The sequence below is a fragment of the Heterocephalus glaber genome, unplaced genomic scaffold (assembly GCF_053883595.1).
Source record: "Heterocephalus glaber isolate CG9 unplaced genomic scaffold, H.glaber_assembly_v1.0 deba00001760, whole genome shotgun sequence".
NCBI classification, from domain to species: Eukaryota; Metazoa; Chordata; class Mammalia; order Rodentia; family Bathyergidae; genus Heterocephalus; species Heterocephalus glaber.
In genome coordinates this window covers 8,458,633-8,472,514 of record NW_028258457.1, presented here as the reverse complement: position 1 = coordinate 8,472,514, position 13,882 = coordinate 8,458,633, and the positions used below count along the sequence as shown (strand labels likewise).

Below are 13,882 nucleotides of genomic sequence, written 5' to 3'. Positions count from 1 at the left end.
CTTTCAGGCCAAAAGAAATAAACCTCTCTACCACTTTCAGCATTACACTTTGAGTCAGCAAATCTATCTTCTTGCCCCTTTTGCTCGCTGGGTTTTGCTTCCAGCCCTAATCCTAGCCTAACCACTTCACAGGAAGTTTCTCTGAGCATTAGTCCCAGTGCCTGACCTCTGGCCCAATGATGTCAGCGCCACTGGAGTCTGAGGGAGGGCCTGCCTGGTTCCCCCAGTCCCCCTAATGAAGCCATTCTGGGTACAGGGAAGGGTCTGGGCGGAGAGCCTGGGAACCAGGAGGCTGCTGTCCTAGGACTGCAGGTCTGGTTGTGGGCTTCCTGCCTCAGCTTCCTCTTCTGTTTTTGCCTCTGCCAGCAGAAGTCCAGGGACAGGAAACTGAAGGTGCCAGATTCTTCCATAGTGAGGCCGCTTGTGGGTTTTGGACTTTGGACTATCAGTGTTTAGGAGACCTGGGATTTGCCACCCCAAAAGGAAGTGGCAGGAAATGTCTGATGAGGTGATTGTAATAACAAGGATGGCAATAACCCCAGGAACAATAATAAACAACAGTTCCTAGCCAGGAGGCAGGGCCAAGGGGTAGATATTTAGCATTTTCTCAGCTCAGCTCCCTCAGGTTCTTTTTGTTTGTTTGTTTTTTTGAGACAAGTTCTTGCTATGTGGCCCAGGGTGGCCTGGAACTTGCCGTGATCCTGCTGCCTCAGCCTCCCAAGCGCTGAGATCACAGGCATGCACAACTCCCCACCCCCCCGCAATTTCAAAGTGGGACCCACACCCCTACTTAACAGTGAAGCAGAGAGCTGTGGGGTCACTGGCAAGACTCATGTTCTGTCTACAAGGCTTTTGTCCTTCTAGAACATTTCAGAGCTTCCCAGACACCAGACCTGTAAGTGACCAGGGTTTGCCCAGGTGAGGGACTTCCCCAGCAAGGGACTTTCCATGTACAAATGGGGACAGTCCTGATGAAGCTGGCCAGTGGCCACTTTCCAGGGAGACATCTGAGCTGGGGGTTCCCCTGAGCCCGCTGGCCCTTCGGGCAGGGACTCCCCAGTTCCCACCATACCTGGGAAAAGCAAGTGGGCTAATTAAAGACTAAAAGCCAAATCCTTTGTGTCCCTTTGAGTGGCAGGGGTCAGGGAACAGGCAGCCCCATCCCCAAGAGAGGTAAAGTGGGGGAACTTGCTGGGACTCTCTCCAGGAAGGGCCTGCCCCCTGCCGGCCTCTCTGGGAAACACAACAGCACCCACAGAGAGGAAACAGCGGCAACCACCCAGGCAGGGGCTGGATGCCCCAGTTCAAATCCCAGCTCTGTCCAGAGACCCCAGGCAGGCCCTGAACCATGCTACACCTGGTTCTCTTTCTCTATAAAACAGGGCTGTTCAGAGACCAAAATCAGAGGTGTCTCAAGCATCAGAGGAGTTAAGACACTTAAAGAGTGCAGAATGAAAAATCAGTTAATTTAATTTAAAAAATAAAACAGAAGGGCCGGGGATTTAGCTCAGTGGTTTCGCCGCCTGCTGCGCAAGCACAAGGACCCGAGCTCAATCCCCGGTACCAAAAATAAATAAATAAATAAATAAATAAAACAAAACAGAAACCAGAAGCCAGGTATGGAGGCACATGGCTCTCTAGCCTCTAGTAGGCTGAGGTAGGAGGATCACAAGTTTGAACTCAGGCTGGGGAATTTAACTTCTTTTTGGAGACTTGTCTCCAAAAATGAGAGAAGGACGGAGAGACAGAGATAGAAAGACAGAGAGAGACAGAGAGAGAGGCAGGTTGAGGTGTAAATCATTGTGAAAGCCATGGGTTTAATCCCCAGTACTACAAAAAAAAAAAAAAGAAAAGAATAGCTTAGAATGGAGCCTGGGGTGGAAGAAGCACAATTTTGTTCATTTAATAATATTTCTTGGTTATACTTCCTTTCCACTACATATAGATCTGTTTTGTGCAGTTTGTTTTGAGACAGGGTCTCACTATGTAGCTCAGGCTGGCCTTGAACTCATGGTGATCCTCCTGCCTCAGCCTCCTGAGTGCCAAGAAATTTTTTTTCTTTTTTAGACAGGTGATTGCACCCATGGGTACTCTATCACTGAGCTACACTCCCACTCCTTTTAATTTTGAGACAAGGTTTCACTCAGTTGCCCAAGCTGTTCTGCAACTTGGAATAATCCTCCCTCAGCATCTGGAGTAGCTGAGAGTATAGGCATGTGCTAAGATGCCCACATAAGACCATCTTTGTGGCCTGAGGAGGGAGGCACATGGATGTCCAGGGGACAATGGCTCAAAAAAACAAAACAAAACAACCCCTTCCACCTGCCACGCAGCACCTAGAGGACTTCACCCCATTTTCAGTTTGCTGTTATCCCCTAGTGGTGCCATGAGCACAAAGCATCCTGGCGGTCTCTGCCTCCATCCTTGCTTTGGCAAAGGTCTCTGGCCAGTCTGCTGGGTGAGGATTCTTCCCTGTGGTGGACATGGCAGGAACAAGGGTGCCCTGGTGGCACCTACAGAATAGAGGAAGTGATGATGGACAGGCCAGGTGAGGCAGGCTGGCTGGGGAGACATGAATGGCACTCAGAAACAGAGGCAGAACTTCAGTCAGGAGCACTGGCACTGAGCTGTGGCCACAGAGGGGTGCAGCTTCCTGGGGGTGTCCTCAGGCAGGGACTGGCGGAAGTGCCCGCTGCACTGTGGGTATTTTGTGTCTTGGGCTTACTGATCTGTTATTGACTCATTTGCAGTGGAGGGGATGGAGCCCAGGGCCTTCAGCAACTTCGGCAGGTGTCCCACCACACAGCTACAACCCCAGCCCTTTTAATTTTTTTTAAAAATTGAGTTAGGGTCTTGCTGTGTTCAGGCTGGTCTTTAACTTTTGTTGGTCCTCCTGCCTCAGCCTCCAGAGCACTGGTTTTACAGGAGTGCACCACCACCTCCAGATCCTTTTGAGAGAGTATCTTGCTAAATTGCCCAAGTTGGCCTTGAACTTTTGATCCTCCTGCCTCAGCCTCCTGAATGGAGGGAAGTACAGGCCTGAGTCAGGGCACCAGGCTCACCCTGGGAAGTTGCTAAGCAGAGGGTACCGTCTTGACCAGGCTGTGCATGCACACGCTTCCAGTTCCCAAGGGCAGGGCCATTTTCAGGACCAGAGGCGACGGGACCCCAGAGCATGATGCGGGTGCTGGGGTCAGGGGGACCAAGAATCTAGGGCTTTTTTTGTAACACAGCACTCAGCACTGAACCTAGCACCTGAGCACTGAGCTACATTTTCAGCCTTTTTAATTTTTTGAGACAGGGTCTGGGTAAATCGCCCAGGCTAGACTCAGACTTCCATCCTCCAGGGCCAGGGATTTAGCTCAGTGGTGCAGCCGCCTGCCTCACAAGTGCAAGGTCCTAAGTTCGATCCCCAGTACCAAAAAATAAAATAAAATAAAACTTCCATCTTCCTGCCTGGGCCTCCCAGAGTGCTGGGATGGCAGGTGTGGGTCACCATGCCTGGGGAGGATCTGGAAGTTCTTTGATGGAATGGTATCTCCGGGAACAGGTGGAAGCCACAGCCGGTACTGTCCCTGTCCCCAGCACTCCACTGGTCCCCCGTACCCCTGGAGCACAGCTGGCCCTCCAAGAGCATCAGAAATCTTTTATTAGAAGATTGTATCTGTTTCCCAAACAGAAGCCTGGACAGCAGAGGACAGAGACAACTGGGTGACCCAGCGGCCCTGGGTGGCCGCCCCAGCTGGGGACCCTTCCCCCTCCCAGGGGGCCGGCTGGCCACCTCTGCCCTTCCCCGGTCCCCCGGGCCTTTGGCATAATGCTGACGGGGGCTGCAGGCAGTGAACCCCTCGACTTGGACTCGGCTCAAAGCGGAGACGCGCAGACGATGGGAGGAGCGTGGGGAGCGGGGCCAGAGGGGGGGGGGCAGGGCCCGGCTGGGGACAGCAGCAAAGTGGAGGAAGCCAGGGCAGGGAGATGGCGTCTATTTTGTGTTTCTGGGCAGGGATGCACAGAGGCCTGCAGACCGGCGGGCGGAGGCTGGGCTGATCAGGCACTGCCATCCTCCTCATCGCCTGGCTTGGTTGCAGCTTCCAGCAATGGATCCCCGGGGCCCGCCTCCTCCCCCTCCTTGGGCTCGCTGGCCTTGGAGTTGGGGACCCAGAGCCCCGAGTCGATGCACCGCTGCATGTGGTACTTAGCATCCTGCAGGGACAAGGGCGGGCAGTGAGGCAGGGATGCCACTGCCAGGTGGCCTGCTGTCTCCTGCCATGACCAACCCTGTTCACTGTTTACCCATCAGAGCTGGCCAGAACAAGTCTCCACAGTGGAGGACATGGCCTACTGGCCACTCCGTGCCACACAGCAGGCACCAGCCACAAGAGGTGTGGTGCCCTTCCAGTGTGGCCAGGGATTTACAGAATGGTGCTGGAATGAACCCAGAGCCTTGTGTGTGCTAAGCACAACTAAACTACTTGCCCCACAAATGAAACTTTCAGTTGAGACACAGTCTCACTATGTAGCCCAGGCCAGCCCTGAGCTCGAAATCCTTCTGCCTCAGCCTCCCGGAGTGCTAGGATTAGAGGCGTGAACCACCATGCCCACTGGAATGGAACATTTACTCTTTTTTTTTTTTTTTTGGTACCAGGGATTGAACTTAGGACCTTGTGCTTGCGAGGCAGGCAGTGGCACCAATGAGCTAAGCCTCAGGCCTGGAATATTTACATTTTTTTTGGTACCGGGTCCTTGCACTTGTGCAGCAGGTGGTGAAACCACTGAGCTAAATCCCCGGCTCTCATTTACATTTTTATTTAACCTTAATTTAAATGTCAAGGTCAGCAAACTTGGTCAGGGGGACAGGGCCTCACACACACCAGGGAAGCCTCGTCACCGGCTACATCCCCACCAAACTTCTGCACAGCTTAGAGAGGTCATGTTTTTGGCTCTGCAAGCTATACACGTGGCCACCATCAGTGACTCCACTCACTACCCTCCAAGTCTGTGGCTGTGCTGTGAAACCTGCTGAAGACAATACAACAAATGCTTCCCCGTCCCAATAAAGGCAGGTGGGCAGCCTTCCAGTTGGAGATTGCAGACACTGGGCTAGATGGTGTTTATCCCACAGAAGTTTCTAGAAGCCCTTGGCCACTACCCACTAAGGACCACCTGCATGTGTCCGCTTTGAGGCTCATTTTACTGACGAGGAAACCAATTTGGCCAAACAGAAAGCCAGGTAGTAGGAATGAAATCAAAGCCATTTCTTTTGGGTTGTTTGTTTGTTTTAGTCAGGCTCTTGCTATGTAGCCCAGGCTGGCCTTGAACTCATGGGGAACCTCTAGAGTGCTGGGATCACTGGTGTGCAGCACCACACCCAGCTCAAAGCTATTAAGACTCAATTCTAAGGGGGCCAGGGATTTAGCTCAGTGGTTCTGCCACCTGCCTCGCAAGCACAAGGTTCCGAGTTCAATCCCTGGTAACCCCCCGCAAAAAAAAAAAAGGAAGAAAAAGAAAAAAAACTCAATTCTAGCCAGGCATGATGCCACATGGCTGTAATCCTAGCACTTGACAGGCTGAGGCAGGAGGAGTGCAAGTTCAAGGCTCCTCCTGAGCAACTTCATGACTCAGTGAGACCTTGTCTCAAAAAGACAGAGGCCTGACGATGTGGCTCAGTGCAGAGGCCCTGGGTTCAATTCCCAGTACCCTCCCCCAAGGCCACCGCCACCACCCACAGGCCACTCTAGCAGGGCAGGGTGCAGCTGTACTCACGGTGGGGTCCATCTTACTGATGGCGTCCTGCAGCATCTGCACGTCCTTCACATCGAAGCACTTCTGCAGCTCCTGGGGGTTCAGAGGGTGGGGTCAGGCCCGTCCCTGGGCCAGGCTGCTCACTGCCTGCCTGCCACCCACCAGGGCTGGGGCTGGGTCCACACCTCGGGCAGGGACTCGTAGACCTCAACTGGGTCCAGGCCACCAGGGCCCAGCCGCTTCTTGCGCTCCTCTTCCTCATACTCCTTCATGGCCTTCTCAATGCGAAGCTTGGCACGGCCACGCACGCGCTCCTTGAAGGCGTCCAATTCGTCGTTGAAGCCCTCCATGTACTGGCGGTCAGCCGTCTGCAGGGAGTGGGGCGCACACAGGACAAGGGCCCCACGTCTGCATGGGAACTGCACCACGGGCACCCCAGAACCTGACCTCTCTTCTCCTCGTCTCTCTCGCCTGAGACCTCCTTGTCTGCCACTAAAGACCACAGACCACGCCACCATGTCCGTGATGTCCTCAGACGCAGCCTGGTTACAGGGAGCTCCGACTCCCTCCTGCCCAGCTTGCCCGGTCTCCTCAGTCTCAGGAAGGGGAGCTCCATTACTCTGTGTTCCCAGCTCAGAAACCCTATAGGCCTCCTTAACCCACCCCCACTCCCCACACAGGCTTCTCCTGTCTTCAAGCTCAAAACTGTGGCTGCCGTCTGACAGGTCTCCGTCCTCCACACCCAAGCTGTCTTGACGCAGCAGTGAGTCCGATACCTTAATCTTCGTGAAGAACTGCCGGAAGCAGGCACGGGGGTCCACCTTGAGGCTCTTGGCCAGCTCCAGAATGAACTGCATGACGATGGTCTGGTGGGCCACCTGCTCCATGAGCGCACATTTCTGCCAGGGGACAGAGGCGCGGTGTCACCCAGTGGCGGTGTCAGGCCAGCGCTCACCCAGCCCGGGCTGGGTTCCACTCACCTCCTCCACCTCCAAGTCGATGCACCAGATCACCAGGTAGTTGGCGGTCTCCTCACACACCAGGTACACGTTGTCAGACAGGTACTTCTGGCTGTCATCCCAGCGGCGGAGCATCCCTGCAGGAAGGGGTTGGGGAGGTGCTGGCTGCGCCGAAGCTCCTGGGCGCCCTCACCTGGCTCTGGCGCCAGTGCCACTCACCGAAGTGCTTGATCTGCTTCTCATACTTCTCCACAAAGGTTTTATGTTTCTGCTCCCTGACCTCCTCCGACTCCTCCTCCGCCTTCTCAGGCTTGGTATTGACCATGCTCTGCGAGAGGGCGACAGAGGAAGTGGGCTGGGGCATGGCCATAGGACACCTGGGGCTGCGAGGGGGCCGTGGCCGCCTCGCCCATCCCATCCACAGCAGAGGCCGGCTGGGTGACAGCGCCTTGAGCATCGACGTGGCGGAAGTGTGGGCCTTCGGGCAGATCAGAGGGGACGGGTGGGGGTGGGGTGTGTCATCTTCCCGATCCCCACACTGCCCTTCCTGCCCACCCACCCCACACTGGTTTTTAGTGTATGTACTGCCAAAGGGAGTACTTGCTTTGGTTTTTAATATTTAACTTTGCAGTACTGGGGATGAAACCCAGAGCCTTTGCACTAAGCTGCATTCCCAGCCCTTTATCTTTCGAGACAGGGTCTTGCTAAATTACTAAGTTGCTCAAGCTGCATTCAAATTTGTGATCCTCCTGCCCCAGCCCCCTAGAGTACTGAGATGGCAGACATGCACCACCATGCCCAGCTATTTTTATTTTCCTGCGGTGCTTGGGAAGGAACCCGGAAGCGAGCCCAACGCTCTGCCACTGAGCATACCCAGCCCCCACCCTGTGGAGCCGGCCGCACGTGCGTGCTGGCCTCCCATGCCTGGCCCAAGCGCACCTTGCTGAAGCCGTCCTTGCTGAGCGTGTCCACGTTCCAGGGCATGCTCTTCTCCTTCTTGCGGATCTCCTCCAGCTTCTGCTCCCAGCTCCGTTCCTCCTTGCGAAGCTGCTGCGCCTCGGCCTGCAGCCGCTCCCGCTCTGCCTGGCCGCCCTCGGCCACCTCCAGGTCCTTCAGCTTGCGCTGGCACTCAGCCACCTTGCGCTTGCACTCGCGGCAGCCCCTGTCCAGCTCCTCCTTCTCCTTCTGGAACTGCTCCATGCGCTCCACGCGGGCCTGCAGCGGGCCGGGGTGGTGTCAGGCACCTGACTCCGCCGTGTGCTCCCGGCTTCCTCCCTTGCCCATGGGCCGGGGCACATCCTGGGTGGCACAGGTCCTGCCTCTGCCCCACTCCCTCTGCAGGGTCCACTCACTCAGACAGAGCAAAGCTTGGACCTCACTGTGGCGCACAAGGCCCTGCACATCTGCCCAGTACAAGGGAATGAACCCGGGGCAAACCAATGGCAGCACTTGGGAGGCTGAGGAAGGAGGATCACTGCGAGTTCAGGGTCAGCCTGGACATGGTGAAACCTTGTCTTAAATCAAATCAACCAAAAAAAGCCCCCCAAAATCCAGAGTGTCTCACGAGAATGTTATGTTGCCCACCCAAGCTTGCTTGAACTCGGGATCCTCCTGCCTCAGCGTCCCAAGTGCTGGGATTACAGGTGTGTGCAACCATGCCTGGCCTCACCTTCCACTTGTACCCTGCTATGTCTTTCTCCTCATTACTGGCCACCTACTGACATCTTGGAACATTTGTTACGTTTTCAGCACTGTCTCCTTCCACAAACATTAGCTTGGAGCCCTCCATGAAGAGGGGACTGGCTTGCTATTGTATCTCCAGGCCTGGCATCGTAGGGGCTTGGAAACATGGGACAGGTAGTGAGATGCTGGACTGAGGGATCCGTCCCCAGTTCTAGATGCTACCTTTGACTGACACCCTTACAGATATACTGAGGGTACTTTTGCCTGCTGTCCCAGGCCAGCTCTGATTCCCCCTTCAAAATGAACCTCAGGGCGGGGCATGGTGGTGCATGCCTGCAATCCCAGCACTCTGGGAGGCTGAGGCGGGAGGATCACAAGTTTGAGTGAAGACCCTGTCTCAAAATGTGAATAGGGGGCCGGGGATTTAGCTCAGTGGTTTTGTCGCCTGCTGCGCAAGCACAAGGACCCGAGTTAGATCCCCGGCACCAAAAAAAAAAAAGTGAATAGGGCTGGTGGTGTAGATCAGTGCTTCCTGCGCTAAGCCCCTGGTATCGCAAAGGAAAAGATGCCCAGACAGGGACCTTGATGAGTCAGGAGCTGTCTGCATGTGCAGAGGCAGAGGCTGCGCTGGACCCGTGGGTGGTGCCACTCCCATGGCGGCTGCCACCATTGCCGTCCGTGCCAGGGGACAATCAATCTCTCTTCAGGACTCTTCTGAGGCTTAAGGAAATGAAACTCAAGTGCTTCGATCAGTCTCTGGCCGGGAGGATCGTGAGCAGCTGTCAGCCATCTGCAAGGCCCCCACCCTGCCACTTATTGGTCACCTAGTTGGTTGCTGAAACCTCTCTGGGCCTTGATTTTCCACTCTGTGAAATGGGGTCTCCCAGGAGCACTCCGTGTGACTGGACCAAGAATGTGTCCAACACAGTGCCTGGCGTCCTATTATTGTCACCCCATCCTCATCACTGCCACCAGAATGGCCTGCGGACTTCCTTCCATGCCCTCTTGGAGGCAGTGTGCCCGGAAGTAGATCCGGGCAAAGCACTGCTGAGACTCAGGTCTGTGCCACCCTGGGGCCTTTGGGGTGTGGGGTGCTCTGCCTTGAGTTTTCAATCCTCCTGCCTCAGCCTCCTGAGTAACTGGGGTCAGCAGCAGCAGGAACCTGCCACCCAGCTGGCTTCTGGGGCTGCTACCGCCCTCCCCAATGTCCTCTGACTGGCTGCCAGGGATGCCAAAGCTAAAAAACGCCTCCCAGAGTTGGAGGGCAGCGTGCCCAGCCTGGGGTTTACACCTCCTATATTCAGGCACAGCAGGTTGGGTCAGGCAGAAGCCATGAGAAAAGCAGTCTCCGCAGGTGGCACTGTCCTGCCTCACAGAGAGCAAAACAGGCTCGCTGCAAGGAGCCAGAAGAAACCACTAACGGCAGCTGGCTCTGGACGGGGGTGGGGGGTGCTGGGCAGCTGGGGCTGGGAAGACTCTTGCTCATCTGTTTTTTTCCTGCCCTGGCTTCCCTCAGTGCTGGGATTACAGGCTGAAATTTGTTTAGCTTTGTTTTGTTTTTTTGGTACCGAGAATCGAACTCGGGACCTTGCACTTGCCAGGCAGGTGGCGGAACCACTGAGCTAAATCCCCGGCCCTGAAATTTGTTTTTTTATTTATTTTTTCCTGGTATCAGGGATCAGACTCAAGACCTTGTGCTTGCCAGGCAGGTACGGCACCACTGAGCTACATCCCTGGCCCTTGTGTTTAAAAAAATAAAATAAAACAACCATTACCTAAATAATGATAACAGCGGCTATGGTCCCAAGAGTGTTCCTGACATTAAATGATCAAGCTAACCCTAACTGCAACTCTATGGGGTGGATGGATCCTATTCATATTCTCATCTGGGGAAACTGAGGCACGGAGAGGTCAGACAAGTTGCTGGACATCACAGAGCACATCAGTGACACACAAGGAGCCAAAATTTGAACCCAGCAGGTGGTCAGATCTGTGTGGGAACCATGACCCTGATGACTCTTTTTTAACCAATCCCCACTCCATCTCCAGACTACTGACTCCCTCCTAGGTCCTGCCTTTCAGAGCTAGGCTTATTTCATCCTTTTTCAAAAATTTGAGACAGGGTCTCACTATGCAGTTCAGGTTGGCCTTTCTTACTATGTAGCCCAGGCTGGCCTCAAACTCACAGCAATCTTCCTGCCTCAGCCTCCCGAGTGCTGGGATTATAGGTGCCTGCCACCACATCTGGCTCATTTCATTCTGTATTTTGGAACCCAGGGACTCATGATGCCAGGCAGGTGCTCACCACTGAGCTACTCTCACTCCCTCACTGCAGTCTTAAAAGCGTCTCACCCAGGTGGGGGCCACATTATCCTACTTCATATGGCCTCTGAGAGGGTATGATTCTCCTAGCATCATAGCCTGAAGCAGGAAGGGGCAGGGCTGGCACACTCAGGCCCCTGTCTCCCCTCCTCCCTACTATGGCCACAGCAGCAGGACGGGAAACAGCTCTGTGCTAGCAGAAGGGGCAGCCTCCCACTTGGGAGGCCCAAACTGTTCTCCATGAGGTAGTAAGATTAACCTCTTTATGTGACAGAAATAGGTGTTCCCTAGAATAGTCTTTACAGCTTTGCGGAGGTCTTAAATATTTCATAATAAAACGCTACACACAGCAAGAAATAGAAGTGCTAGAACTTTCTTCCCACACTCCTGTGGCTTACCCAGCAGGTTCTAACAAGGGGGTAGGAATCTCAGGAATGGCTGTGGAGGGGGGACAGAAGGTCACAGGTAGGAAGGAGCTAATGCCACGTCCCAGAAGGATGGGGAAGGGCCTTCTAGAAGATTCTAATCTTTTTTTTTTTTTGTACCAGGGATGGAACTCGGGACCTTGAGCTTTCGAGGCAGGCGGCAGAACCACTGAGCTAAATCCCTGGCCCTTTTTTTATCTTTTTTTTTTTTTTTAAGAAGATTCTAGATAAGTGATTTAGGATTCCCATGGGAGGGGTGGTGGGCAGTTCCCAACTGGAAGGCTCTGATAAGGCTACACCCTCAGTCTGAGTGACAGGAACAAGTATGTGGGCACAGGAGCTCTGATTTATGGGAACAGGAAGCTCTTCGGGTACTACTGGGCAAGAAGAGGTGTGGCAGAAGATAGATCACTCAGACTTGGGATTCCAAGGTCTTGGTGGGGGGGAGCCTGATGTGAGCAGAGTTTTTAAAAAGGGGCAGTGAGGGTGGGGGATTTAACTCAGTGGTTCCAGGGCCTGCCTTGAAAGCGCAAGGTCCCGAGTTTGATCCCAGGTACCACAAAAAAAATGGGCAGTGAATTTGTAATAAGGCCAAGAGGGTCCCTGTTTGACAGCAGCAGAGGAGGCTGGGAACAGAAGGTGCCAGGGTGGGGGTTTGGGGTCCTGGGCTTTGGGTGGTGAAGGTTCACACAGGAAGGCAGTATCGCAGGGTGAGCGGTCATGGGTCTGCAATACCCAATATGGACAAGGAGCTGGCTGTGCAGGAAGCTAAGTAGGCATGATTTCCTTGTGTAAGGGAAGACAGGAACTCCTGGAGGTGCCACCTGTGGTGAGTGGCTGGAAATGGACACTCCCTCTGGGTGGAGCTGGTGGTGGATATACAGAGGGGGACCAAGTTCCAAAACCCCAAGTCTTTGTTTTTGTTTTTTTGGTACTGGAGATCGAACTTGGGACCTTGCGCTTTTGAGGCAGGCGGCAGAACCACTGAGCTAAATCTCGCCCCCAAACCCCAAGTCTTAGGTAGGAATTCGGACCCTGGTGGGGCACGTTAGGAAATAGGTCCCAGGCCAGGAACAGATTATCAGGTGAGGCAGAGCTCAGTCTGGAAAAGGCGTGGGGTCTCTGGGTCTGAATGATAATCTTTGGTCAAGACCCCAAGAAGCAGACCTCAGGATAGAGTCAAATTATTGTGCCGGGCGGGGTGGTGCAAGGTGCACACCTGTGATCCCAGCACCCAGAAGGCTGAAGCAGGAGGATTAGGAGTTCCAGGCCAGCCAGGACTAAATAGCGACTGTCTTGGAAAAAAAAGAAAAAGTCGAGGGTCTTGACTCTAGGAGTTGAAGAGAGGTTGATGGAGGATCCCAAATCAGAAGCAGGTACCTGAATAGGATAGGGGATCATCTAGCAGAATTCGGGGTCGAGACTCTGAGGCGGAGTTCTGGGTGAAAATGAAAGGTGCACATAGAACTTGGGGACTCACAAGGCTCGGTTTGGAAATACAGACTACGATGAAGCCCTAAGCACCAATGGGAAGTTCTACACAGAGGGCTGAGGGAGAGCCCCGGAGATCGCGGGGTCCCGGCAGTATTGGAGTTTCAACAGTATTGGGGTTTATAAGCCTAGAGTGTGGGGCAGGAACCCTAAGTGTCCGGGCAGGAACCCTGGGCAGTATTAGGGGTCAGAACTTTGCAGTATTCGGGTCCCGCGCAGGGGGAAGGGGAGGGGCTCCCATGCTCTACCTGGTGCCGCCAGCGGAAGAGGCTGGCCGTGTCGATGTTGGGGTGCGTCTCGTCCTCATCGTCAGACACCTCGATGTGGTCCCACACGCTGTAATCCACCATCTTACCTCGGCGGCCCAGCCCGCTACCTCTGGTGGTGGCAGAGGCGGCGGCAGCAGAACTGGAGCCACGGTCCGCAGAGCTCCGCCCCTTCCCCTTCCGCTCGGGCGTCCACGCCCCAACCGCGCGTGACGTCACGTCCTTAGTAACTCCCCGCGGCCCTAGCAACCGGACCCGCCTGAAAGGTCCCTGAGCACGTGTTTCGGAGCTCCGGGAGTTCCCGCCGCGACCCTGCCTTGTCTACTGGAGTTTCTCTCTTAGGCAGTTCCGGTGGGCAGACCAGTGGTCGCCCCAACCACTAGCCCTCGTCATCTCTCGCCAGCCCGCGGTGGGCGTTTGACAGGACTGAGAGGATTGTTCCCTTAGCCACGCCGCAGTGACATCAGCCAGGACCCACTGCAGAGGGCGGGGCCTCAACTGAAAAACCTGCTTCATGCCCCTGGCGAAGGGAGATTTAACTCTGGTCTAGGAAGGAGTGCCTGACCTGATGCAACTTTCAAGGCCCTGTTCTAGGCGGCCTAAAGGGGAAGGGTGTGACCCTGCCCTCGAGAGTTCGGAGGTGGACGTGGATCTGGCCCTGCCTAGGTAACTGGTGTTTGCTGGGCTCGGACCACAGCCCCCGCCCCCTTCTCCAGCTACCCGTGGGCTAGAGCCTCCTCCCGTACACCCCTTTGAAATCACCGAAGATCCCCAGACCCGATCTCGGACGCCATCTCTCCGCGGCCGCTGAGTGTCGCTAAAGTCTAGCCAGCGACCTGAGCCGGCCCTGCGTCCAGGAGGCAGGGATCGTGGAGGCGCCGACGGGGGCTTTCGTTGTCACAGCAGTCTCGGGCTGCTCATAGCCTCTCCGTTTTTCTGGGGTCCCCAACCTCAGCCGAGGCTCGAAGGGTTCAACTCAGCTTGGGGGACCTGG

General features: G+C 54.9%; 1 protein-coding gene across 2 annotated transcripts; it reads right to left on the bottom strand.

Moving 5' to 3' along the window:
* Nucleotides 1-3,631: 3,631 nt before the first annotated feature.
* On the bottom strand, nt 3,632-13,359 carry Cdc37 (cell division cycle 37, HSP90 cochaperone). Of its 2 annotated transcripts, none has more exons than XM_004865494.4 (8): nt 12,871-13,359; nt 7,641-7,916; nt 6,921-7,029; nt 6,723-6,838; nt 6,519-6,641; nt 5,928-6,110; nt 5,764-5,835; nt 3,632-4,203 (listed from the first exon to the last, which is right to left on the bottom strand). In XM_004865494.4, the coding sequence occupies exons 1-8, from the start codon at nt 12,970-12,972 to the stop codon at nt 4,048-4,050; spliced, it is 1,137 nt and encodes a 378-aa protein (XP_004865551.2). In that variant the 5' UTR covers nt 12,973-13,359; the 3' UTR covers nt 3,632-4,047. The 2 variants fall into 2 exon arrangements, with proteins under 2 accessions (XP_004865551.2, XP_021100721.2); XM_021245062.2 differs by having other exon boundaries at nt 6,921-7,179; nt 12,871-13,091.
* Between the last annotated feature and the right edge of the window lie 523 nt (nt 13,360-13,882).